At 42.4% G+C, this 25,984-nt stretch overlaps 1 protein-coding gene across 3 annotated transcripts in view; it reads right to left on the reverse strand.

Annotated features, from left to right (window-relative positions):
• Positions 1 to 7,511: 7,511 nt before the first annotated feature.
• Positions 7,512 to 25,984, reverse strand: part of LOC121317543 (WD repeat and FYVE domain-containing protein 3-like) — a 97,002-nt gene continuing 78,529 nt past the window's right edge. For all 3 annotated transcript variants that reach the window (XM_041253601.1, XM_041253610.1, XM_041253590.1), the window contains 15 exons: positions 25,533 to 25,650; positions 25,025 to 25,131; positions 23,884 to 24,037; positions 23,637 to 23,728; positions 23,069 to 23,281; positions 22,274 to 22,421; positions 21,826 to 21,980; positions 20,263 to 20,421; positions 16,390 to 16,569; positions 15,490 to 15,672; positions 14,979 to 15,075; positions 14,137 to 14,502; positions 11,877 to 11,988; positions 11,417 to 11,614; positions 7,512 to 10,447 (listed from right to left, as the gene is read on the reverse strand). In XM_041253601.1, the coding sequence (XP_041109535.1) occupies positions 10,327 to 10,447; positions 11,417 to 11,614; positions 11,877 to 11,988; positions 14,137 to 14,502; positions 14,979 to 15,075; positions 15,490 to 15,672; positions 16,390 to 16,569; positions 20,263 to 20,421; positions 21,826 to 21,980; positions 22,274 to 22,421; positions 23,069 to 23,281; positions 23,637 to 23,728; positions 23,884 to 24,037; positions 25,025 to 25,131; positions 25,533 to 25,650 (2,403 nt within the window). In that variant the 3' untranslated portion in view covers positions 7,512 to 10,326. The remainder of the gene's footprint in view (positions 10,448 to 11,416; positions 11,615 to 11,876; positions 11,989 to 14,136; positions 14,503 to 14,978; positions 15,076 to 15,489; positions 15,673 to 16,389; positions 16,570 to 20,262; positions 20,422 to 21,825; positions 21,981 to 22,273; positions 22,422 to 23,068; positions 23,282 to 23,636; positions 23,729 to 23,883; positions 24,038 to 25,024; positions 25,132 to 25,532; positions 25,651 to 25,984) is intronic.

Consider the following 25,984-nt stretch of genomic DNA (forward strand, 5'->3'; position numbering starts at 1 on the left):
AAACTGTACCTAACACTTATATGTTCAAAGTCTCTCGCCAAGTCGGATGAAACAAAACATGACATTGAGATCTGTGTGTGCAGTTCATTTTTATAAAATAGTATTGAGATCTGCGTGTGCAGTTCATTTATGTAAAATGCTATTGACATCTGTGTGTGCAGTTCATTTATACCCTAAGGGAACGAGCATGGCTATGTTACAGGCTCTATGAGCAGTCTTTGTTATATCTGTTCAGGTCACAGACTATATGAGCAGTCTTTGTTGTATATATAACAAAAACACTGCATTAAGCAAATAGGCACAGTTGGAAAGGTGCTGGGGCCCAACATTCGCACAATTTTTGCCTCAAACTTGGCTTCTTTTTTTTGATCGCTCCACTTTACACTGAAATGCTGATTCCCTTATCAGCTGGATTTAACCAGAATAAAGCTGCTAAGACACATGTGCCAAGGAAAGTGCTCAACACAGAATGAGGTGTTCTTGGTTATCCTTACAAGCACTACTACAGACAGAAAGACAGACAGGGAATGGGAGAGGCGTCATCACAGTCGCAGACAAGTATTCTTGGGGAAGACAAACGGACAACATGCAGGTAAGGCACAGGTAGACCAGGGCACACATGGACAGACATTTACCCCATACATACAAGAATACATGAAAGAGCATGAAGCAATATATTTCTAACAATGAAGATGATGAACAAGACCAATCAATAACACATATTAATGCTTTTTATAGAGATGTTGTGAACTTAGGCCAATGTAAGGCATTCATAAAGCATTCGATTTCTTCATATATATTTTTAATATAATTTTTTCTGGAGTTGGGGAGTGGAGCGGAATGAAAGAAAGAGCTTAGTGAGCAGAGGATATTATTATGAGCGATGAGCAGAATTGTCACCATATCGCTCCGCTCACATTCTCTGAACACAATACAGACACTCGCCATTAAAACATATTGTCTTTAACACAGGATTTGCACATCACAGCAGAGTAGAAGTGAGTAAACTTTGTATCCCTTATATGAGAATTCAAAGCGGGTAAACGCCGTTTACCTGCATATACCCTCGATTACAGCACTGAGTAAAACCCCAAAGAAAAGTTTAAAGTACCTGGTATTGCCAAGCAGTCTCCCATTATTTTATTTCTTAGCAAACACCCTTATCCAGGCCAGTTTACAATTGTGACATTATTTTACATACAATTCCTCATTTATACAGTTGTTTTTTTCACTGGATCAATCTAGGTAAAGCAGCAGTGTGTCCTCTACCTGGGATGGAACTCCAGACCTTCCAGTCAAGAGCACAGTGCTCTAACCATTACTCCACATATGCTACAAGTGAAAAAGCATTAATGTCTCGTATAACAACTTTATTTATTTTTTTTTTTTTTTTTTTTTTTTTTTTTTTTTACATGAAACATACTTTTTGAATTTAGGTATACAAATGTCAATTGCTCTGGATAAAAGCATCAGCCAAATCAATTAATATGACATTTCTATGATTTTCTATTTATTAATTTATTTCTACATTTATAATATAAACATTAATTTCTACATGTATTTATTTAAAAATATTTATTTCTAAATTTATTTATTCCTCTATGCATTTTTTAAATTATTGCTACCTAATAAATTATTCCTTAATATATTTTTAATTAAACAAGGAACTACAATTTATCAGAGATCAGAGATTTAGACAAGGAAGCTACATGCCACTGTTGTGTACAATTCCATTCTATGGTATCTACCAAACAGGAAACTATGTAATTTCAAACAGGAAATAGTACATTTCTATAATCGAGCAGAACCTTCAGTTTTTTATCAAAAGCTGGTCAGGCATAGATTTAAGCTTTTTTTTTTTGTCATATGTCATAAATCCAGCCGACAGGGGGCAGAATAGTGGATCAATGGAGAACAGGGCGCCTCGTCAGTATGAGAACAACCAATGAAAAACATTTCACATGGGCTCAGGCACTGCCCAAATTAACCCAACTATCCAATCACAGGGGTAGAAAGAGACCTACAAAAGTATGAGCGCTACATTGAAACAAAGCTCCTTTCATGAAATCTAAGACTCCAATACACAAACCAGTCTTTGAACTGTGATAACCTTGAGATCTAGCCTGCGACCAACTTGGACAGAGATACCATTTTCAGACACTCTAATACGAGAGAACTATTCTAGTATTTGCCTTGGTGTGGGAGTCCGCTGCGTGAGACGTCTAAAATCCTAAAGTACTTGTCTAACTTAGCCCCGATTGATCAACGGAGAAAGAGTTGGATAAACATTTGAAGTCGACATAAATTGAAGTATATTCAATTTATTGAGCTAGCAGTGCCGGAGTTTGTGGTGGAATATCCCAGACATAACCGGATAAAGAGTGCACATATTGGTGGAGGAATTGCTGTTTCAGTGAAATATCTAAACAGTTAATGACTCTTAAGTTCTTTGCAAAGACATTTATTTCGTACCCTGAAGTGGAGACGAAATGCGAGGAAGGCAGACCCAGAAATCTAGCTGACCTTGACAGCGGGCAAGCTTCGAGCGACTGTATTGCTGAAGACACGGAACAGCAGGAGGAAGCAGCACAAATCCATTAAGTATTCAACGAGTAGTGTTGCAATCCTCTTATGAACTTGAGAATAAGCAGACTTTAAAGTAAAATTAATGTTTTGTTTTAAGTGGAATCCAAGAAAAGTATCATTGCTTTCAATTCATGCTTTGAGTTAATGAACACTATAGTATTTGTTTGTATGTGATTTATACAAATTGATAATTGTATTAAGCATAAATTTGTTTAATATAAATGTTGTGGATTTCAAACTGCTTGCGATCCCTGGTTTATCTTGACATTGACCAACATGTGGAATCACGATTGGTAGATGTCCAGTTATTTAGCTTCTCTGTCTGAAAAGTCATCACACACTCTTAAAAAAGTAAACAGAAGAGGAGCAACAACAAAAATTTTACTTTAGTTTGACGACTTATATCACATTTGATGTAAGAAAGTTTCAGACTTTTGGTACTGGTACATATGGTAATGATTTAGTTTTGCTGCTGCAACATGGTGAAAAAAACACAACTCTTGGAGCTGTACAGAGACTCAAGTTTCAAAGTTTTTCTAACCTTATAGGAGGAACTACCATTCCTCTCAATCTGTTCAGAGCAGTCTTTGTTCAGGTCACAAGCTCTATCTTTGTTATACCTGTTCAGATCACAGACTCTATAGTCTTTGTTATATCTGTTGAGGTCACAGGCTCTACTAGCAGTCTTTGTTATATCTATTTAGGGTACAGGCTCTTTAGGGATGAATACCCATGATGTAATGGTTACATTTTGTACTTGTTAAGGAACCTACAGCTATGGCCAAAAGTTTTGCATTACCCTATAGAATTAACACATTTTGCTTCATAAAGTCGAATGAAGCCTGTCTGAGGAGGGAGGCTGAGTTCAGAATCAATGCTGAGACCTTGTCTGAGGAGGGAGGCTGAGTTCAGAATCAATGCCGAGAATGAATGTTGAGGCTGCTTTCATTTTTTTCCTTCAAGACTGCTGCAATCATGGACACAGGGCTGATCCTGTTCTCCAGGATCGGGAGTCCGCCCACCTCTGTTCAGGATTGCTCGGCATAAAAGCGATTCTGGCTTTAGGCTTGTGAGATCGGAGGATGCTCACACGCCCTCAGAACGTATGTGCTATGTGGGGACCCACTGCGGTGAGGAGAAAAAACATAATTGGACATTTCAAATTTGGGGGAAAAATAAAATAATAATTGGTCACTAAGTTAATACATAAATAAATAAATACATTTAGGGAGATAAATATGTCTATTTGTAAGGGTCGACTGAGAAGCCACCCTTAACACTTTAGTTCCAAAACCAGGGTTTTGAGGATACACGACTTATGTCCGTAGAATCTAATAAAGGTACTAGGAGTAGCCCACACTGCTGCATTGAAAATGTCCTTGACAGATGCACCCTGAAATAAAGCCCACAAAGTTTCCATGCCCCTGGAGGACTGGGCAGTGAGCTTTCTGGAGGGGGGCAAGTTGACCAGCTCAAAGGCAGTCCTGACGGTCTGCTTTCCATTTGAACAGCCTCTGCTTAGACAGGGCTTGACCATGGGACTTTGTACCAGAGCAGCCAAAAACATACTGCCTCCAACTTTTTGTTCTGTCAACGTAGTATGCCAAGACCTGTACTGGGACGAGCGTATGGATCGGCAGCTCCCTGTCAGACTGGAAAAGCGGAAGGTTCGATTCCATAGACTGGTTGACATAGAATGCCGAGATTGTCTTTGGCAAAAGGTGGGATTGGTATGGAGCATTTGTCCTTTGTCCTGCTTCTATAAAAATGAAGCAGGCTTTTGCTGAAAGAATGGTTTCAAATGGAGGATTCAAGAGTTCATTGAGCATCACATTTCACAATGTCCTTCATAGATAGCCTAAGCTGCCAAACCCTTTTCAAAAATTGCCCCACCAGGAAGCTGAGCTCAGTTTTGACATGGCAAGCTGAAAGGGTGCCAGCTAGATTTTTAATGTAGAGGGAAATTCTCCCTAATCAAACAGATTCTGCAAAAATTGCAGCTTTACTACCATGAGACAAGTCGTGGGGTCAAACCCATGAGGCAGACACCATGTCTGAAAGACCCTCCACTTGTACCCATATTGGAAATGTGGATGCTGCTCTGACGTTTTGGAAGGAGTCAATAACCCTATTGGACAGACCGAGGTGCTTCAAAAGCAGCCGCTCAGGAGCAAGACCCAGACTAAAGGCTCGATGAGTTGGTGTGCCATAACGGCCGCCATGCCTGACTGAGCAGATCATGGTGCTTCGGCAATATCCACGGTTGGCCGCTTAGTCTCCTGGGCCAATAAGGGGGTTACAGGGGTCCTCACTGATTTTCTCCAGACACAGCAGGAGCAAGTCGAGTGGTGGGAAGGCATATAACAATTGTGTTCCAAGGCATCTATCGCCAGCGGGTCGTCACCTCCTATCATGGAGAGCCAGCGGGGACAGTGGGTTGATTCATGGGAGGCAAGAGATAAATCTCCACTCTCCCAAACCTCACAAATGAGGCTTACTACCTCAGGGTTACCCTCCACTCTGAGGCACTGGGACTATCCTTGAAAGGAGATCTACCTCCCAGTTTATCACCAGATGTACTGCCTGCAGTGAGAGGAGGTTCTCGTGTGCCCAGAGCAAAAGCTTGTAGGCCACACAACGGAGACTGGGTGACCTGAGGCTGTCCTGGTGGTTGATATAAGCCACCACTGTTGTGTTGTCTGTATGGACAAGCACATGCCTCCCTTGAACCTTCTGCAAAAAATGCACACACAGCATCACAGCCCAGACTGGACGTATCTGTGTTGATGGCCTCCCTTCTGGTGACACTGCCCAGCATTATGCCGAGGCGTATATGGTCAGGCTGTTTCCACCAAGAGCACGCCTTTAGACCATGGCGAGACACCATCAATAAGAGGCCACGGTACAATGTGGTCTGAAAGACACTGCTGTTGAACCAGGCCTGCAGAGGGTGCATGCACAGGAGACACAAAGGTAGTGTCTGGGAAGCTGCTGCCATCAAGTCCAGAAGCTTCTGGAACTTCTTACCTTGACTGCTCTGTTGAGCTAACACGCTCTAATAAAGTGGCTATTCTCTGCACTCTGCTCTCTGACAGAGTGGACAGCATTGACCTGGAGTCCAAACACACTCCTAGGTAGGAGGTTGTCCGGGAAGCCATGAGCGGGCTCTTCACATCATTCACTGTAAGGCCCAACCGTTGAAGGTGGCCGGTGACAAGCTCCGTGTGGGCGTCTGCCTGTGCTGGAGACTGGGCACAAATGAGCCAAAACGAGAATAAAATAACTCCAGCCGGGGAGAGAGCATAAAGTCAGCTGACTTACGTTGCTAGATCCTTGGGAAAGGGCGACTCAACCCACCAGCTTCAAGCGGGGCACAACAAACAACAGGCATGTAACTCATTTTTACAAAATTATCATATAAATTATGTAAAACACAACAATTAGTGAAAAGTATACAGTTGTAAGCAACTAGCACTTACCTGATAGGATCCTCCAGTCAGGTCAGTTCTTTAAAGGAAAAATGGTGTCTGTGACCGCTGTGTTTTTATGTCCTCGGAGTCGAGCCATGACTGCATCACAGGCTCGTAGAGCAGCTTTGATATATCTTATTCAAGTGTGGGTCTTTAAGTGGTAAATACCCATTGGGTATTGGTTACATTTCGTACTTGAAAGGGAACTTAATCTCCTGAACTAAAACTGCCTGTGATGTCAGTTCTATCTTTAGGATACACCTTGATTCGATTCTTGAGACCTTTAAAAGATCCATTGTGTCTGACACTAAGCTTCTGACTCGCTGTGCATCCAAATTGTTTGTCTACTGCTAAAACAAAGCGTGGATATCAGTACGTTTCCACAGACTCCCATCACAACAGTTGGTAAACACTTTCTTCAACCAGCCTAGCTCTAGTCAGTCACCAGGATCCTGCATTTCTTCCTGCAGTTAAAACAGCACTGTCAGAGTTTGCTAAAGATGACACACAATCACTTCAGGCTGAATGTCAACAACCAAGGGCTGCTTCCACACGCCACTGTTAAATAAACACAATGTAACAAAACAACACAAACAAGAGACTCTTGGTGGTAAACAGCAGGTTTTTAATTGAAATAATAATTTGAAAAAAGTTTAGTACCAAGACTATTGCATTTTAATTACATACCGACCTTTTATGGGTTATTCTACTTTTTTGTTATTGTATTTAAGATCAATCTACAACAACACATTCAGCCATCACAGATTGCACGCTAGATACTGTAGTAACGCATTAGTCTAGCACAAGACCACCAAAAAAAGGAAAAAAAACAAATTTTCCCCCATATATATATATATATATATATATATATATATATATATATATATATATATATATATATATATATATATATATATATAGTACAAAATTCCACTCTTCAGTTTTCCAGTACTTATTTCATTACTGTACATATAATGATCTTTTAGGGCTACAAGTAATTAATTAATGCCTTATGAATCAAAAGAAACAAACAAAAAATAAAATAAAATATACACTGCACTGACACAGAAAGTCAGCAGTGTTAATAATCATGCAACAAGTAACAAAACTTGCTGACATTAACAAATACTTAAAAACCAGTACGATTGCATAAATACTTTTTACAGTTCATTTACTGTGAAGAAACATCTAATTTAAAAATTATAAGAGCATGAATAAATGCATCTGATAAAATGATGATTCTGAGCAATTTATACATAACAAGAAGGTGCAAAACAACTTGTTCAAAACTGTTTTGCCGTGTAGTTTCTGGAGAGCTGTGAAACAGCAGTGGGTCCTATCATCCGCAACAGTCTGGCATTATGATTGCACACGGCATATAAACACATACAGTACTAAATAAATAATAACAATGAGGACACACTACATGGCAGAAGGGGAGATCATTCTGTATTTAACAGCTAACAGTGTAACTGGACACAGAAACAAATCTACTCGTTACATGTTATATGTAACAAAATGGTTATGAATATGATTTGTGTATGTAATAAAATGGTTATGAATATGATTGATATATGTATGTCATAGAAAGCGACCTAATCAAGGCTGCTTTCTTCCTGTTAAAGCAGCATTACACAGAACTATTGTTGCCCACAGTACCAAAAACAAAGCAACCTTCTATCTTAGAGGGCTAGTGATATCATAGTGCAAGAAGAACATCAAACTACTGATGAACAAAAGACTCCACTGTAAACGGATAAAGGACCCTGGCTATCCGCACACATTTGGAACCAATTAAAAAAAAAAAATGAACCGCTCTAAACAGACTTGATATTTAACAAGTGAAGACAGTGGATTTGATGAGGAGACCAGTAATGGGAAGACAGCCACAGCTTATCTACAGACGGACATCACATCAAAAATGACAAGTCTTACATTCTAGTGTAGTCACCAACACCACCAAGTTAAATAAACAAGAAGCTACCCTTCAAACAGGCAGAGAGGAGACTACAGTGTACACAATAACCTGCATGTCAGGCAAAGAGGTGGAGACATCAGTGTACACAATAGATTGCATGTCAGTCAAAAAAGGTGGAGAGGAGACATCAGTGTACACAATAGATAGCATGTCAGGTAGATTTTCTGCATCTTAAGAAGTTTGTCTTTTCCCAATTTGGGTTTCCACAGTGCTATCTGGGAACGCCCTGTTCCTACAAAAGTCAGTGAGCATCAATGCTATCAGGGAACGCTGTTTTCCTACAGAAGTCAGTGAGTCTCAATGCTATCAGGGAATGCTGTGTTTCTACAGAAGTCAGTGAGTCTCAAAGCTATCAGGGAATGTTGTGTTCCTACGGAAGTCAGTCAGTATCAATGCTATTAGGGAACGCTGTGTTCCTACAGAAGTCAGCGAGTCTCAGTGCTATCAGGGAACACCGTGTTCCTATGGAAGTTAGTGAGTCTCATTCCTATCAGGGAACGCTGTGTTCCTACAGAAGTCAATGCTATCAGGGAACGCCGTGTTTCTATGGAAGTCAGTGAGTCTCAATGCTATCAGGGAATGCTGTGTTCCTATGGAAGTCAGTGAGTCTCAATGCTATCAGGGAATGCAGTGTTCCTATGGAAGTCAGTGAGTCTCAATGCTATCAGGGAATGCAGTGTTCCTACAGAAGGCTTTGTACCTTCTTGCAAGTCTCAATGCTACCATTTCTTGAGAGATGTCTTTCCTTGAGCTGCTGCAATATGCAAAGCATCTTCAGGCTAAGTACCAAGCAGGGTAAGTTGGAATGATAAGATTGAATGATATGTTTGCGAATCCCACGTAATGTTACATTGTTTAAAACAAACAAAGAAACTGGATCAGAACTATCCTGAAAACGACATTATCATACTGTATATGTATTGATGTTTTTAATTCTGAAGGGATCTGTGATATGTTGCAATGCTATTACTTAGTTGTTCATATAATTGAAAGTCTAATGGTTCTAAACTGCTGTCCACACACTGAACAGTCATCATTGAAAGCAGACACCAGGATACTGTTGGCAATAGTTTAACAAAATCAATGTAGTAAACAACAGGTAAGAATTCATTACATTTAATCCAAATAAAATCTGCTCAGAATGGAATTAACATGTAAACATTCATTGTGGTGTTTTTTTCTGCCCACATTTTCTATATAGCGGCATCAGCTGACAGGTTCTTTTATCTTTTTCTTTTTTATTATTTTTTAAAGCAAATAGCGGTTTGACAGAATTCTTAGTAACAAGCAACATTTTTAATAAATTTGTCAAGTTAAAAAGGCCATTGTGTTTATTTACAATATAAACAAATTAATTTTATTTTTCAAGGCGGCCAAATATAGTGTATATCTAATATCTAAAAAGCCAGTGTTTCTCTGAAGACATTTAGGTAGAACTGATGTCAAGAAAAAAAAAAGCAGACAATAAGGGGAAGAAGAAAAAAAGAGTGTGCTATTGTTTTAAACCATCTAATGCCATTGGACCCAAACCTGCCACATAGACATTTAACACATTTTTGTGCAATCAGTGATCCCTTTTCTAAATCAGTGCTTTATACACAGTACAAAGAAATGTATGTGAAGGTCCAGAATCTCACTGTTGTCCTCTTCCTCCTCCTCCTCCTCCTCCTCCTCCTCCTCCAGGTGCCTTAAGGGGTGGGGTTGGCTGTCAATACTCAGCTCTAGTTCCTGGAGCCCTGCTCTATGAGCTCTAGTTCCTGGAGCTCTCCTCTCTGAGCTCTAGTTCCTGGAGCTCTCCTCTCTCAGCTCTAGGTCCTGGAGCTCTCCTCTCTCTGAGCTCTAGTTCCTGGAGCTCTCCTCTCTCTGAGCTCTAGTTCCTGGAGCTCTCCTCTCTCTGAGCTCTAGTTCCTGGAGCCCTCCTCTCTCTGAGCTCTAGTTCCTGGAGCCCTCCTCTCTCTGAGCTCTAGTTCCTGGAGCTCTCCTCTCTCTGAGCTCTAGTTCCTGGAGCGTTCCTCTCTCTCAGCTCTAGTTCCGGGAGCCCTCCTCTCTCTGAGCTCTAGTTCCTGGAGCCCTCCTCTCTCTGAGCTCTAGTTCCTGGAGCTCTCCTCTCTCTGAGCTCTAGTTCCTGGAGCTTTCCTCTCTCTCTCAGCTCTACCCTCTCTGAGCTCTAGTTCCTGGAGCTCTCCTCTCTCAGCTCTAGTTCCTGGAGCTCTGCTCTCTCTGAGTTCTAGTTCTTGGAGCTTTCCTCTCTCTGAGCTCTAGTTCCTGGAGCCCTCCTCTCTCTCAGCAGCTCTAGTTCCTGCAGCCCTCGTCTGGCCCCCGCTCGTGCTGCAGGTTATAGTAACAGTTCTGACACACTCTGACTGGGGAGGAGATTTTTAGACGCTTGATCTCAGACTGGAATCTACTGCACCTGGAACGAGATGAGGTGGAGCAGCTCAGTTAGCACAGCACACAACAAGGAGAGGCTCTTGTATTTCACAAGCCACTTCATTCTAAAGCCCCTTTCACACTGGCGTTCCTACCGGGATCCCAACCAGAGTTCTGGCTACCCAGGTCACAATCCTGCGTAATGAGAAACCACTGGTTTACCTGGGTCTGCAGCGACCTACCTCAGGATGTGGGTTGACACGCTTTGACTCGGTTCGAACGAGACAAAATGCATGATGGGCGTTCGGAAGCTGACAAAGTAACAAACAGCCACACCTGCATGAAGGTTTCACATCCACAAGGAACATTAATGTTTATTCTGTTAAGCCATATTTCTGTTGACTGAGAAACACAATGAGCCAGATTGCAGCATAGTTGCAATTGCAGCATGAAACCCTTTAGCTTTTACTCATTTAGAAGAGCTGATCACATTTGTAGAAAAGTATTATACAGCTAGCTTGCAGTCTCTTAAGTGCAGGAATTGTTTTATGAAAAACTGTTCCCTGTTCATTACCTATCTGTGAAAGAAAGTTAAGGACGATCCTCAATCACTAGCTACTCAATAGAAGTAAACATGTTTAAAAATAGACAAACCTGTTAGCAGACTTTGTCAATGTCTCTTATTCAAGGTTAAATAGAATTTTCCTACACACATTTTCCACTACACAACACTTATTTTCCATGTCCTTCTATTCAGTTGCTTTCATTTTGAACTCTCTCTAAGGCCTGCCATAAAGCTTTACAGGTACCTGTTTGCAAATGCAGCACATGCTACTGCTTCCATGCTAGGCTTTGTTCCTACAGAAGTACATCCTGCACTAGTGAGAAAGTGTACTCACAAAGCCTTCAAAAAATAGTCCTTATGTTTTAAGATGTTTGCATCAAAATGTACCACCATCTAAAATAGCTATTATTAATATCTTGTTTAGCCACCCTCAGAAAGCACACTTACTTCTGACAGAAGAGCTGTCCACAGTTCCTGCAGTGATGGCGCCTTTCAGTGAGGGAGAAGCGCAGTGTGCAGCCGGAGCAGCTGTCCCCTCCCTCATCTTTCACCCAGTGGTCTGCAGCAGAGCGGCCAGGCTGGTCACTCACTGACCAGCAGAACACCCTGCCCCGGCTGTCCCCCACCAGGACCTTGCTGTGATCCCTGTGAGTCACAAACATAATATTAAACAGGGCTTCTTCAGCAATGGACATTGCATCTCAAACAGGGCTCCTTCAGCAATGGACATTGCATCTCAAACACAGACACATGGCTTCTTCAACAATGGACATTTCATCTCAAACTCAATATCAAACAGGGCTTCTTCAGCAATGGACATTTCATAGGGTGTCTTTCGTGCTACTGGCTACTAAATAAAACATAATCTTGGGAAGGGCAGTACTTGTTAAATTAAAAAAAGACATACTTGGAGATTCCAAGAGATGTAATCTCAGCTGGATGGCCATTGTCTTTGCGATCGAATGCAGTGTGCATCGTCAGCTTGCTTCTGAAGACCAGCTGGCGCTCCCATCTGTACCCTGCAGAGGAAACATTATGTAATAGAGACAGGCTAGGGTTTTATACACAGTGTGTGTATATATATATATATATATATATATATATATATATATATATATATATATATATATATATATATATATATATATATATATATATATATATATACAACACAAACACACACACACACACACAGTACCGTAAAAAAGTATTTGTCCCCTGTCTGATTTTCTGCATTTTTGCATATTTTTGACACTGAATGTTATCAGATCTTCAACCAAAACCTAATATTATATAAAAAGGACCCTGAGTGAACAAATAATACAAATTTTTCATACTTATTTCATTTATTTATTAAAGAAAGTTATGCAACACCCAAAGCCCCTGTGTGAAAAAGTAAATCGCCCCCTTAGACTCAATAACTGGTTACGCCACTTTTAGCAGCAATAACTGCAACCAAACGCTTCCTGTAGTTATTGATCAGTCTCTCACAGCACCATGGAGGAATTTTGGCCCACTCCTTCATGCTGAACTGCTTCAACTCATTGACACTTGTGGGTTTTCGAGCATAAACTGCTTGTTTCAAGTCCTGCCACAACATCTCAATAGGGTTTAGGTCTGGACTTTGACTAGGCCATTCCAAAACTTTTAATTTCTTGTTCTTCAGCCATTCTGATGTAGACTTGCTTGTGTGTTTCGGATCATTGTCTTGCTGCATGACCCAGCTGCGTTTCAGCTTCATCTCACGGACGGATGGCCTGACATTCTCCTGTAGAATTCTCTGATACAGAGCAGAATTAATGGTTCCTTCTATGATGGCAAGTCATCCAGGTCCTGATGCTGCAAAGCATCCCCAAATCATGACACTACCACCACCATGCTTGACTGTTGGTATGAGGTTCTTACTGTGGAATGCAGTGTTTGCCAAAAAGTTCCACTTTTGACTAATCTGTCCATAGAACATTGTTCCAGAACTCTTGATGATCATCTAGGTACTTTTTAGCAAACTTGAGATGAGCATTCATGTTCTTCTTAGAGAGCAGTGGTTTCTGCTTTGCTACTCTGCCATGAATTGCATTTTTGCCCAGTGTCTTTCTGATGGTGGAGTCATGAACACTGACCTTAGCTGAGGTGAGAGAGGCCTGCAGATCCCTGGATGTTGTTATAGAGTTCTTTGTGACTTCCTGGATGATTTTACGCCTTGCTCTTGGAGAGATTTTGGCCGGAAGGCCAATCCTGGGAAGATTCACTACTGTCCCAAATGTTTTCCCTCTGGACAATATGGCTCTGACTGTGGTTCGGTGGAGCCCCTGAGCCTTAGAAATGGCCTTGTAACCCTTCCCAGGCTGATAGGCATCATTTTTTTTTTTTTTTTTTTTTTTTTTTTTTTTTTTTTTTTTTTTTTTTTTTTTTTTTTTTTTTTTTTTGTTTTTTTTTTTTTTTTTTTTTTTTTTTTTTTTTTTTTTTTTTTTTTTTTTTTTTTTTTTTTTTTTTTTTTTGTTTTTTTTTTTTTTTTTTTTTTTTTTTTTTTTTTTTTTTTACAACTTTTTTTCCGGCGGTCTTCAGGAATTCCTTTTGATCGTGGCATGATGTGCCTCTAGAACCTGTATGCTGACAACTTCACTCTGACGTTAAGGGCCAAAGTTAGTCAGATTTATATTGGGCAGGGCTGGCCCAAATCAGGCCTGATTGTTAACCAAAGTATTCAAACAGCTGACCCTAATTATCCCTTTAATTGGGTTGAGTTAATTAGGGGGGCAATAACTTTTTCACACCTGAAGATTATGTGTTCGATTACCTTGCACACCAAACAAACGAAAGAAGCACCAAATTTTGGTGTTATTTTTTTCTGTCAGACTACGTCTATATACTACTACAACCCACAAAAAGATCTGACCAAATTCAATGTGAAAAATGTGCAAAAATGCAGAAAATCAGACAGGGGGCAAAAAATTTTCACAGCACTGTACATACATACATAGACACACACATACATACATACATACACACAGTACTGTAAATGAATCAGAATACATATAACGGGAATGTAAAAGACCAAAAAAGCAATTAAGAGAGGGTTGCAAGTATTTCAGGTGGTCATGCTTTATAACACTGAAGTAAAGGGACTGAATACAAATTGCAGCTGGAGTAAGCAAGGCTGTATTTACCTGGTCTCAGTGTGTTGTAAGGTCCAGGCCTTTGCTGTAGAGGCTGAGGGGGAGGAGGCTGGGGCTGGGGAGGGGGCTGAGGCTGGGGTTGCACTGGGAGGGCCTGCACTGGGATCCTGGTTTGACTCTCAGAGTAATTCACAAAGACAAAGCCATCTTTCTCATCCAGGCTGAGGTGATCTGACCAGCAGTGAGAGTTGTCCAAGTCATTGTCTGCAGACCAGGAGGGGACCGCCTTGTCCCCTTCGGACCTCTGGATGGCACTGCCAGGCTGGCTCTGGCAAGGTCGGGGTTTGGGCTCCTGACTGATGCTCTGGTCGTCAGCATCAGAGTCGCTGCTCTCCTCATCCTGCGCTTCCCTTCCCTCTGCACAAGACATAACCCCAGAAGACTGTTAAATGAATGACTTGCTTAGTAGAACCCCAGAATGCTGTTAAAATGAGGGTTTGTTTATGGGGAATGCATCACTTTCTTGTGCTGTCTTGACACTGTTGCAATAGTACTGGGAAATACAGAATTCTTCAACCTGCTCAGAGTCTGATCACCTTGTGAAAGCACATCCAGTAAAATATCGTGCGTGTTGGAACATGCTATACTGACAGAACTGCAACATATACAATCTCCACCACCACAGTCTCAAGTTAAACCAGAACTACACAAGACAATACCGACTGCACAAGAAAGGAACAAACTGAGTTTATCATACTAAAGGCTTTGTGTTCTGTATCGCTTTAATAAGCTCCATGACATAATGGAAAAAATATTACATTATTATACTGTATGCGAGTAATATGGCGAATAGATGGTGAATTGTATATAATCTTGCAGCAGTGAGCGTGTACCTATCTTGTCATCTGCACAGCAGTCAGGTATATCTGGAACCTCCACTGGCCCTGGAGCAGGAGTCTCTGGAACCTGCAAAAACTCCATCCTCCAGAACTGGAGAAACAACCAACAGATTAGCATTGCAGAACAGGGACTCCTATTATAGAAGCTTCACTATGCACCAGGGCTCAGTGAGCAATAAGCATGCCTTCCTCAGTGCTACCTCCCAATAGAACATCACTAATGCTGTCCACACAATGACGAACACAATCAATTAGATAAAGGTGTTAATCAGAATTAGCAAAGCCATCACTGAGGACAGTTACTGAAAAGCCTGATAGGATATGTTTTAAAATCCACAATTGTAAATAGCCGGTTTATTTTTCACGTAATGAATGAATGCTACTAAACAAGCAAAACAAACCCAACAGACTGACGTGAGCTTCTGTACAGACCTGCTCTCAGAAGCCATGCTGTAAGATGATGTGTTGCAAATGAAACACAAAGAGAATCCGAAGCAGCACTTACCCGGACCACTCCGTCAGAATGACCTGTTACTATCACATTCTGGGTGTCCCATTCATTCATCTCGGACACACAACAGCACAGGATCTGCTGACTTCTTCCTGTGAAGGTGTTAACGCTCACAATGGGGCTTCCATTGATGCTCCACACATGGATGTAGGTGCCAGCACAAGAGACAATATCACCCTGGAGAACAACACACACCAAACACCTCATAAACACAATATCACCCTGGAGAACAACACACACCAAACACCCCCATAAATACAATATCACCCTGGAGAACACAAACCAAACACCCCATAAACACAATGTCACCCTGGAGAACACAAACCAAACACCCCATAAACACAATGTCACCCTGGAGAGGGCCCGAGGCACCAGCCTTTACCTTGTTATTTATTTAACAATTCAAAGCATACAAAGTTTTACACATTTGGCAAACTATTTCAAACTCTTGTTAAAGAAGGTAATAACAAACTAAGAACAGTTGCTTTAATTTCAGACTGCTTTGTGAATATGGACCACAAATATAGAAGCAGGTACTGGTGCGGGTTCCTTGTTTTCCAAGAAAAAAGTGTTTGCGTAAATGACTTTTATTATGTATATGATGTACCAACAGCGATAACACTGTTTTTTATTCAGTGTGCACTTTGACAAAGACAACATCTACTTCCATGAAACATTTGGTTTCATTGTAATTAGGATTCTGCTGTGCATACAACAGGCTTCCTTTTCATCTATTTCAGAAGGAAACTATGAACACTGCACTGCCCTGGCTTACTGATTCTCTCTGTAGAGGGTCAACGATACAGCAGTCATCTCATTCCCCCCACAGCCCAATAACTATAAACTCTGGCTGCATTCATTACAAAATAGCAGCCACTAGACTGGAGCACATACCGTCAGCTCATTGATGCAGAGCGCTGAGACCGGCGCCCTGTGGCCTCGCAACTGGGTGACGAACAACAGCTTGTTCAGGTCCCAGATGATACAGGTCCGGTCCCGAGATCCACTAACAATGATGTGATAGGCTGAGGAGGCTGTAAGACATGTCACAGCATCTGTGTGGCCCAACAGTGCCTGATGAAAAACATTACACCATTAACCCAGGGTACACACTGAGACAGCATTAACCCAGGGTACACACTGAGACAGCATTAACCCAGGGTACACACTGAGACACAGCATTAATCCAGGGTACACACTGAGACAGCATTAACTCAGGGTACACACTGAGACAGCATTAACCCAGGGTAAACACTGAGACAACATTAACCCAGGGTACACACTGAGACAGCATTAACCCAGGGTACACACTGAGACAGCACTAACCCAGGGTACACACTGAGACAGCATTAACCCAGGGTAAACACTGAGACAGCATTAACCCAGGGTAAACACTGAGACAGCATTAACCCAGGGTACACACTGAGACAGCATTAACCCAGGGTACACACTGAGACACAGCATTAACCCAGGGTACACACTGAGACAGCATTAACCCAGGGTACACACTGAGACACAGCATTAACCCAGGGTACACACTGAGACACAGCATTAACCCAGGGTACACACTGAGACAGCATTAACCCAGGGTAAACACTGAGACAGCATTAACCCAGGGTACACACTGAGACAGCATTAACCCAGGGTACACACTGAGACAGCATTAACCCAGGGTACACACTGAGACAGCATTAACCCAGGGTACACACTGAGACAGCATTAACCCAGGGTACACACTGAGACAGCATTAACCCAGGGTACACACTGAGACAGCATTAACCCAGGGTACACACTGAGACAGCATTAACCCAGGGTACACACTGAGACACAGCATTAACCCAGGGTACACACTGAGACAGCATTAACCCAGGGTACACACTGAGACAGCATTAACCCAGGGTACACACTGAGACAGCATTAACCCAGGGTACACACTGAGACAGCATTAACCCAGGGTACACACTGAGACACAGCATTAACCCAGGGTACACACTGAGACACAGCATTAACCCAGGGTACACACTGAGACAGCATTAACCCAGGGTACACACTGAGACAGCATTAACCCAGGGTACACACTGAGACAAGCATTAACCCAGGGTACACACTGAGACAGCATTAACCCAGGGTACACACTGAGACAGCACTAACCCAGGGTACACACTGAGACAGCATTAACCCAGGGTAAACACTGAGACAGCATTAACCCAGGGTACACACTGAGACAGCATTAACCCAGGGTACACACTGAGACAGCATTAACCCAGGGTACACACTGAGACACAGCATTAACCCAGGGTACACACTGAGACAGCATTAACCCAGGGTACACACTGAGACACAGCATTAACCCAGGGTACACACTGAGACAGCATTAACCCAGGGTAAACACTGAGACAGCATTAACCCAGGGTACACACTGAGACAGCATTAACCCAGGGTACACACTGAGACACAGCATTAACCCAGGGTACACACTGAGACACAGCATTAACCCAGGGTACACACTGAGACAGCATTAACCCAGGGTAAACACTGAGACAGCATTAACCCAGGGTACACACTGCGACAGCATTAACCCAGGATACACACTGAGACAGCATTAACCCAGGGTACACACTGCGACAGCATTAACCCAGGATACACACTGAGACAGCATTAAGCCTGGGTAAACACTGAGACAGCACTAACCCAGGGTACACACTGAGACAGCACTAACCCAGGGTACACACTGAGACAGCATTAACCCAGGGTAAACACTGAGACAGCATTAACCCAGGGTACACACTGAGACAGCATTAACCCAGGGTACACACTGAGACAGCATTAACCCAGGGTACACACTGAGACACAGCATTAACCCAGGGTACACACTGAGACACAGCATTAACCCAGGGTACACACTGAGACACAGCATTAACCCAGGGTACACACTGAGACAGCATTAACCCAGGGTAAACACTGAGACAGCATTAACCCAGGGTACACACTGAGACAGCATTAACCCAGGGTACACACTGAGACAGCATTAACCCAGGGTACACACTGAGACAGCATTAACCCAGGGTACACACTGAGACAGCATTAACCCAGGGTACACACTGAGACAGCATTAACCCAGGGTACACACTGAGACAGCATTAACCCAGGGTACACACTGAGACAGCATTAACCCAGGGTACACACTGAGACAGCATTAACCCAGGGTACACACTGAGACAGCATTAACCCAGGGTAAACACTGAGACAGCATTAACCCAGGGTACACACTGAGACAGCATTAACCCAGGGTACACACTGAGACAGCATTAACCCAGGGTACACACTGAGACAGCATTAACCCAGGGTACACACTGAGACAGCATTAACCCAGGATACACACTGAGACAGCATTAAGCCTGGGTAAACACTGAGACAGCACTAACCCAGGGTACACACTGAGACAGAATTAACCCAGGGTAAACACTGAGACAGCACTAACCCAGGGTACACACTGAGACAGCATTAACCCAGGGTACACACTGAGACAGCATTAACCCAGGATACACACTGAGACAGCATTAACCCAGGGTAAACACTGAGACAGCATTAACCCAGGGTACACACTGAGACAGCATTAACCCAGGGTAAACACTGAGACAGCATTAACCCAGGGTACACACTGAGACAGCATTAACCCAGGGTACACACTGAGACAGCATTAACCCAGGGTACACACTGAGACAGCATTAACCCAGGGTAAACACTGAGACAGCATTAACCCAGGGTACACACTGAGACAGCATTAACCCAGGGTAAACACTGAGACAGCATTAACCCAGGGTACACACTGAGACAGCATTAACCCAGGGTACACACTGAGACACAGCATTAACCCAGGGTACACACTGAGACACAGCATTAACCCAGGGTAAACACTGAGACAGCATTAACCCAGGGTACACACTGAGACAGCATTAACCCAGGGTAAACACTGAGACAGCATTAACCCAGGGTAAACACTGAGACAGCATTAACCCAGGGTAAACACTGAGACAGCATTAACCCAGGGTAAACACTGAGACAGCATTAACCCAGGGTACACACTGAGACAGCATTAACCCAGGGTACACACTGAGACAGCATTAACCCAGGGTACACACTGAGACAGCATTAACCCAGGGTACACACTGAGACAGCATTAACCCAGGGTACACACTGAGACAGCATTAACCCAGGATACACACTGAGACAGCATTAAGCCAGGGTAAACACTGAGACAGCATAAACCCAGGGTACACAATGCGACAGCATTAACCCAGGGTACACACTGAGACACAACATTATGCTTCCAACTACCAAATAATTCTCTATAAATAAATGTAGCTTCTTAGTCACAAAATTCAAGATATTTCAGATCTGTTTCCAATTTGAAGGAAAAATCTCACAAATACTCTGCACAATATCCAATTTCTTTTCAGCCCTGGGCTGTACGATTCGCACCTGTAACATTTGCACCTGTTCACCAGGTAGAATTACTGGGAATTCAGGGATAAATAACAGCCTACTGCAGAAATGCTGACCACATTTCCCAAGCTTAAGTTGATCTTGCAAACTGAGATAACAGAGACTGGACTGAGCAAATACAGAGTGACACATTCAGACTACAACACTCAAGAACACTGGGAGAGGAGAATTTGCAGTAAATACAGATTGTCTCTTGTTCACACGCCAGTGTTCACAGCTCCAATGTAATGAGAGAAAAGATTCAATGTTCACCCAGTTCACCTGTTTCAGTGTGAGTGTTTTTGCCCTCTCTTTTGAAGTTCCCATCTCCCACACACAGATTGCAGTGCTTGTCCCTCCAGTAATGACCAGCTTTGGGCTTGGACAAATAGCGCAGAGGATGTGACCCCATTCAGACAGGCACTCGTACACAGTAACAGCCTGCAAGAGGAAATCAATTCATTAGAACTTCATCAGGCACTTGTACTGTATTGATTACATTATTTTGTCATTGATATGCATTGCCAGTGATTCATCTCAATTGTAAATCAACCCGCCTAAAGGGAGATTAATGTATTAAGAAAGATCATATCAAAGCACATTCCCGATAATTCTGTGCACTACAGTCAGCACGCACATATCCGACCCTATAAAATTTTGACTTCAGTAACGGTTAACCCTTTCCAGTCCTATGTCGGACCAGTCCAACATTACAATTTTCCCCTTCCTGTCCGACAACATCAAAAAGTTGTAAAGCACAGGTCTCTAGTTGTTTTTTTTTTCTGGAAAAAGCTGAGAAAACCTTTCAATGGCCGAGTGAGACTGACAGGAGCCGAATGAAGATGAAAAAAAAAAAAAAAGGACGGGTCTCATAGCCCCTGCACTACAGAGATAACACAGACCTAAGCAAAGGAGATATCTGTTTCTGCACCAGTGCCCAGAGAAAATCACGGACATTTGCAGAGCTTTTTGAGATGTTATAGTTGACTTGGATTGTTTTATTGAGGAGTTTGGTGATAAAATGAGTGATCAGGAGCGGATTTAGCAGTATGCTTGTCTATAAGGATGTATGTGAAAAATACAGTGAACAAGGGATGGGGCTTAGCTGGAGATACAGTACTAAGTGTTCTTTTGCAATTCAATGCCTTTTAAACCTGTTTCACTCTGAAAACAAAATATTTTAAACAGCGTGTATAAACTAAACAGCGTGTGTGAAAACAAATTGGACCCGACGTGCCTGACAAGCACTGAATAAATGGACTGCAAAGGGTTAATTGCTATTCCACCTGTGTGGCAGGGGTGTCCTGCAGAGGGCAGCATATACCACTCTTGCAGCTCAGCATCACAGGAGAAATGCTTCCTGGATATAGAATTAGATAAAAGCATGCTTACACTAGAGATTTGAAATGCTGTATATTAAAGAACAGCAGATGACATTTCATGTGAAACCAGTTTTATTTAATACCCGCCATCATACAAATATCTTCACACTAAATTCCAGCCACTATTGTTAGCGAAACAGCAACAGACACTCAATGCATCACCATTGTTCTCTAATCTCAAAACAGCTCTTACTTATTTTCTAGCAATAAAGGAAAGTATTGTATTAAAGGGAACATTATTAAAACGGTATAAGCCACTCAATACAGAAGCAAAACAAAGGGAGCTGAGTAAGTGACATTCTGCTTGCTAAGAATCCAATGTCTGCAGGCCCTCTTCAGAGGCTTGTGCATTATACACATGACCACACAGCCCACCGCAAACCCAGCTTTAAAAACCAGTGGATCAGCTATTCCAAGCGGGTTTAACAGGCAACAGAACGGTGCTGGACTGACTCATCCCAACCTTGTCAGACTCGTAATGTGCCAGCCTGCAGCTGAGGTCAGCGTAGCCCCAGGAGAAGGTCTTGTTCCAGGCTGGGGGAATAAGAAGCTTGTTCTGTTCCACGGCCAGGATGCCTTTGTCTGTGCACACGATCTGTCCAACTGGCTCCTTGAGTTCTAGGAACAAGAACAGAAGATCCGAAAACACTTCAGAAAGAGATGGGACAAACTTCCAAACCTGACCAGTGGTGGCTTTCAATCTTTAGAGTGAATGCTTTATCTGGCTAGGTACACCCTACAGATACCTACTTTCATTTTGGGAAAACCTCTTAGACACTTCAAGATATATGATAATAATAATAATAATAATAATAATAATAATAATAATAATAATAATAATAAAATCAGTCTTTACTGACAGCTTTGGATAATATCATCTGAACACAAAAAAATCTTCAGGGGCACCTCACCTTTCATAGGGGCCAGTGACGGCCTCAGGTTGTCTAAGTGATGGAAGAAGATCCTGTCCCCAGCAGAGGCTACAGATGCTGGCATCCCCGGGACATCTCCATTGGACCTGCTCCGAACTCGCTTGGGTGGGTGAGGCTTCTTAAACAACTGGAACCAAATGAGACAAGCTTTAATCTCTTCCTCTAGAAAACTACAACTCAAACAGATACCAGCAAATACCAGCAGGCTGACATGCTCTCCACAGGTGCAACTGAGCCAGGCACTGCCCTGCATCGAGAGCACCGGAGCCAGGCACTGCCCTGCATCGAGAGCACCGGAGCCAGGCACTGCCCTGCATCGAGAGCACCGGAGCCAGGCACTGCCCTGCATCGAGAGCACCGGAGCCAGGCACTGCCCTGCATCGAGAGCACCGGAGCCAGGCACTGCCCTGCATCGAGAGCACCGGAGCCAGGCACTGCCCTGCATCGAGAGCACCGGAGCCAGGCACTGCCCTGCATCGAGAGCACCGGAGCCAGGCACTGCCCTGCATCGAGAGCACCGGAGCCAGGCACTGCCCTGCATCGAGAGCACCGGAGCCAGGCACTGCCCTGCATCGAGAGCACCGGAGCCAGGCACTGCCCTGCATCGAGAGCACCGGAGCCAGGCACTGCCCTGCATCGAGAGCACCGGAGCCAGGCACTGCCCTGCATCGAGAGCACCGGAGCCAGGCACTGCCCTCTATTAAGAGTACTGGATAGGGAATAATTTCAGTGTTGAAATTAGGAATTGGTACAACCAGCTGTCAGAAAGGCTACCTGTTTGGGTATCTGCCCAAAGTTATTGATGAATCCTATAGTAGCCGTCTCCTTGAGCGGATCATTGATGTTATAGATGTCCACCTGGCCCTCGTAGAAGAGGTGATGAAAGACATTCACAGACTCCACTGCCGAAGGGCCCTGCTGTTTGTAACCGAAGATCAGGTCTATCCATTCATGCAGGTGTGCGCTGACAAAGTCACACTCTAGTGCCTGGAATTGGAGAGCACACATTACACATTTGTACACAATCTCCATACAGTGTCCGTCACATGTGAGTTACACCTTCAAATGAACATCGATTTGACACTATTTCTACAGGAAAAAGCATTTTATACAATCCTAACATTTAACAGGTCTTGGCTACAATCCCACTCCTAAACCATAGCTGCAGAGAACTTTTCTAATGTGTCCCCTATACTGGAACAGACAAATACAATAGCACACTTTGGAACCACTTACTGTACTTCTTCAGAGAGCTTCAAATCAGTCAATAAAAGATAACAAAGTTGCTATTGCATTTGTATTTGAAAAACCGTCTCAACCCAAAAAGGCAGCCCTTCATTACCTCTCGATGTACACGGATGAACTCTCTTGGGTCCCCTTTAGCCCATGGGGGCAGTATCACATCCCCCAGCTTGGTGCCATTCTGTTTAGCACCTATTACCATTAAACACAGATAGAGAACATCAGTCACCACACAAATAGAGTCCAATTCCTACTTTTGAACAGTGATTTTTTTAGTAGCTTGTGGATGTAGCTAGCTCTTTCACAAGAAAGAGCAGTTAATAACCCTCGTAGAGCTTTGCTCTCACCTAGGTCAAAGTTGTTGGAGTTCAGGAGGAACTCGGGAAGGTAGAAGAATTCGGGGAGGAGTTCCTTGACGTCGGCCATGTTGTGTTTTGCTGCAGAATACCAGGCCTCTCGCACACTGTGAAACATTCGGTCAGCAAGGTCAAAGTGCCCACCCTGCAAAAACAAGGTTGCTTAGTTTGGGTTCTTTTTGTATTTATGTTTTATTTTCAAACTATAAATGGGTATTTTAGTTTGATGTCATTTCACTGTACACAGTGGAGTAACAATCACTTGTTTTACACAATATTTGGACTTGAACCATTACAGGAAGTCAACAGCAAGGCTACCTAAGCAATTACTCAAGGGTACCTGCCCCTCTTGAACAGCCTGCCCCTCTTGTTCGCTGCTGTTGTAGATTTAGAATACTATTATTATGGTGAGCGTTATGCTCCAAAAATTCCTGTAAGAAATGAATTGATACTCGGGTTTAATTCAATGTTGACCAAATTGTGCTGGACAGTTAAGAAACTGAACTTATTTTATACAAAACAAAACAAAACAACCCAACATAGTCTGGAAAACATTCTAGATCCACAGCATACAGTGCCTATAGAAAGTCTACACCCCCTTTCAAAATTTTCACCTTTTTTTGTTGCATTATAGCCTGGAATAGTTTTTTGGAGTATTGTAGGTAGATAAGTGGAAAAAATCCTCATTTAAATGCATGAAACTCTGAGGCACTGACACAACAAAATGTGAAAAAAGTTCAAGGAGGTTTAGACTTTCTATAAGCACTGTACATGAAAGTAGAGCTACTGGCATGTGAAGCACAAGAAGCTTCACATCCTCCCTCCTCCACACCAGTCATGGGAAATGGGCATTTTATAGGTGACAGGAAGGCAATTAGAAAAACATCCTTATTAAAACAGAAAGAACTCCACTTTCTGTACCTGCTTTTATAACCACGTTAATCTAGTGTATTTTAGCACTGAACAATAAAGTATAATACCTTCATTAACTATACAAGTAAAAAGAAAAGCATACATGGCTTGAATGTAATCATTAAGAAAAACACACTCATACCTATGAACACTCAAATTTCATTCCAAACACAGATTAGCAATGACATTAAAAACAGATCCAACAATTCCAGACAATGACCTGCAGTCTTAAGAAGATCTGGGTGAAAGGCTCCATTCTAAGCAGATAGGAAGCCACAATCATGGCAGAGGAGTAGTGTGTCCCATAATGATAGGCTGGAGTTTCACCTGGGAATTACATGTGTAAAATACATCAATAAAGCAGCCTCAATGACTATTTAACAGCATGGAAACACAATGCATCACATTAAAAGCCTGCATTCTTCTGGCTTTAATGTATTTGTTGTCTTCTCTACAAATCAAATTAGATTCTACGATACTTATTACATTTTATTACAACAAAATAGCACAGGAGTACAGTATTATTAATATTCACAGTGCCATTCCAAATGTGCAACTTTGAGTTAGTTAGACGAATGCCTGTTTTTCAACATAAAGAATATGTCTTACAATGTAATCTGCTGCCAGAACCATTGGAATGCTCAGAATGATCTTTATTGGACATTCATTTAAACAAACACTTCACCATCATAGCAATGTAGGAAAGGGTTATGAAATACAATCAGTACCAGTAGGGTCCTCCCAGTCTTTGAATCTCTTCTTATACTGGGCCAGCCTGTCATCAGTCTGTGCTCCCATTGGCTTAGACAGGTTTCGGAACGTATTGGGATTGTTGAGATCAAGTTCCTAGAAGATGTTTTAAAAACAGTTCTTTACACAGCACTGCAAAATACAGCAGGATTAAAAACAGTGCCTAAAGCTAGCGTGCATACACTTCACTCTTCATCTGTAGCAGGGGTATTTTCTAAAGCTCAGCTAGACCAAAAGATCACATTCCACTACAATAAAGGTTCAGAATTCATTAGAAAGAAGTGTGAAACTGGAGTCAACATTAATATACAATCAAAATTCAGCAGAAAGGAGGGAGCCAACATTAATATACAAGTCGCCTGTGTTTTCAACAACCCATCCCTCAGAACTAACTACACATTGGTTAAACTCAGATGGTCACTTAAATGTC

Source organism: Polyodon spathula, chromosome 1, assembly GCF_017654505.1.
Source record: "Polyodon spathula isolate WHYD16114869_AA chromosome 1, ASM1765450v1, whole genome shotgun sequence".
NCBI classification, from domain to species: Eukaryota; Metazoa; Chordata; class Actinopteri; order Acipenseriformes; family Polyodontidae; genus Polyodon; species Polyodon spathula.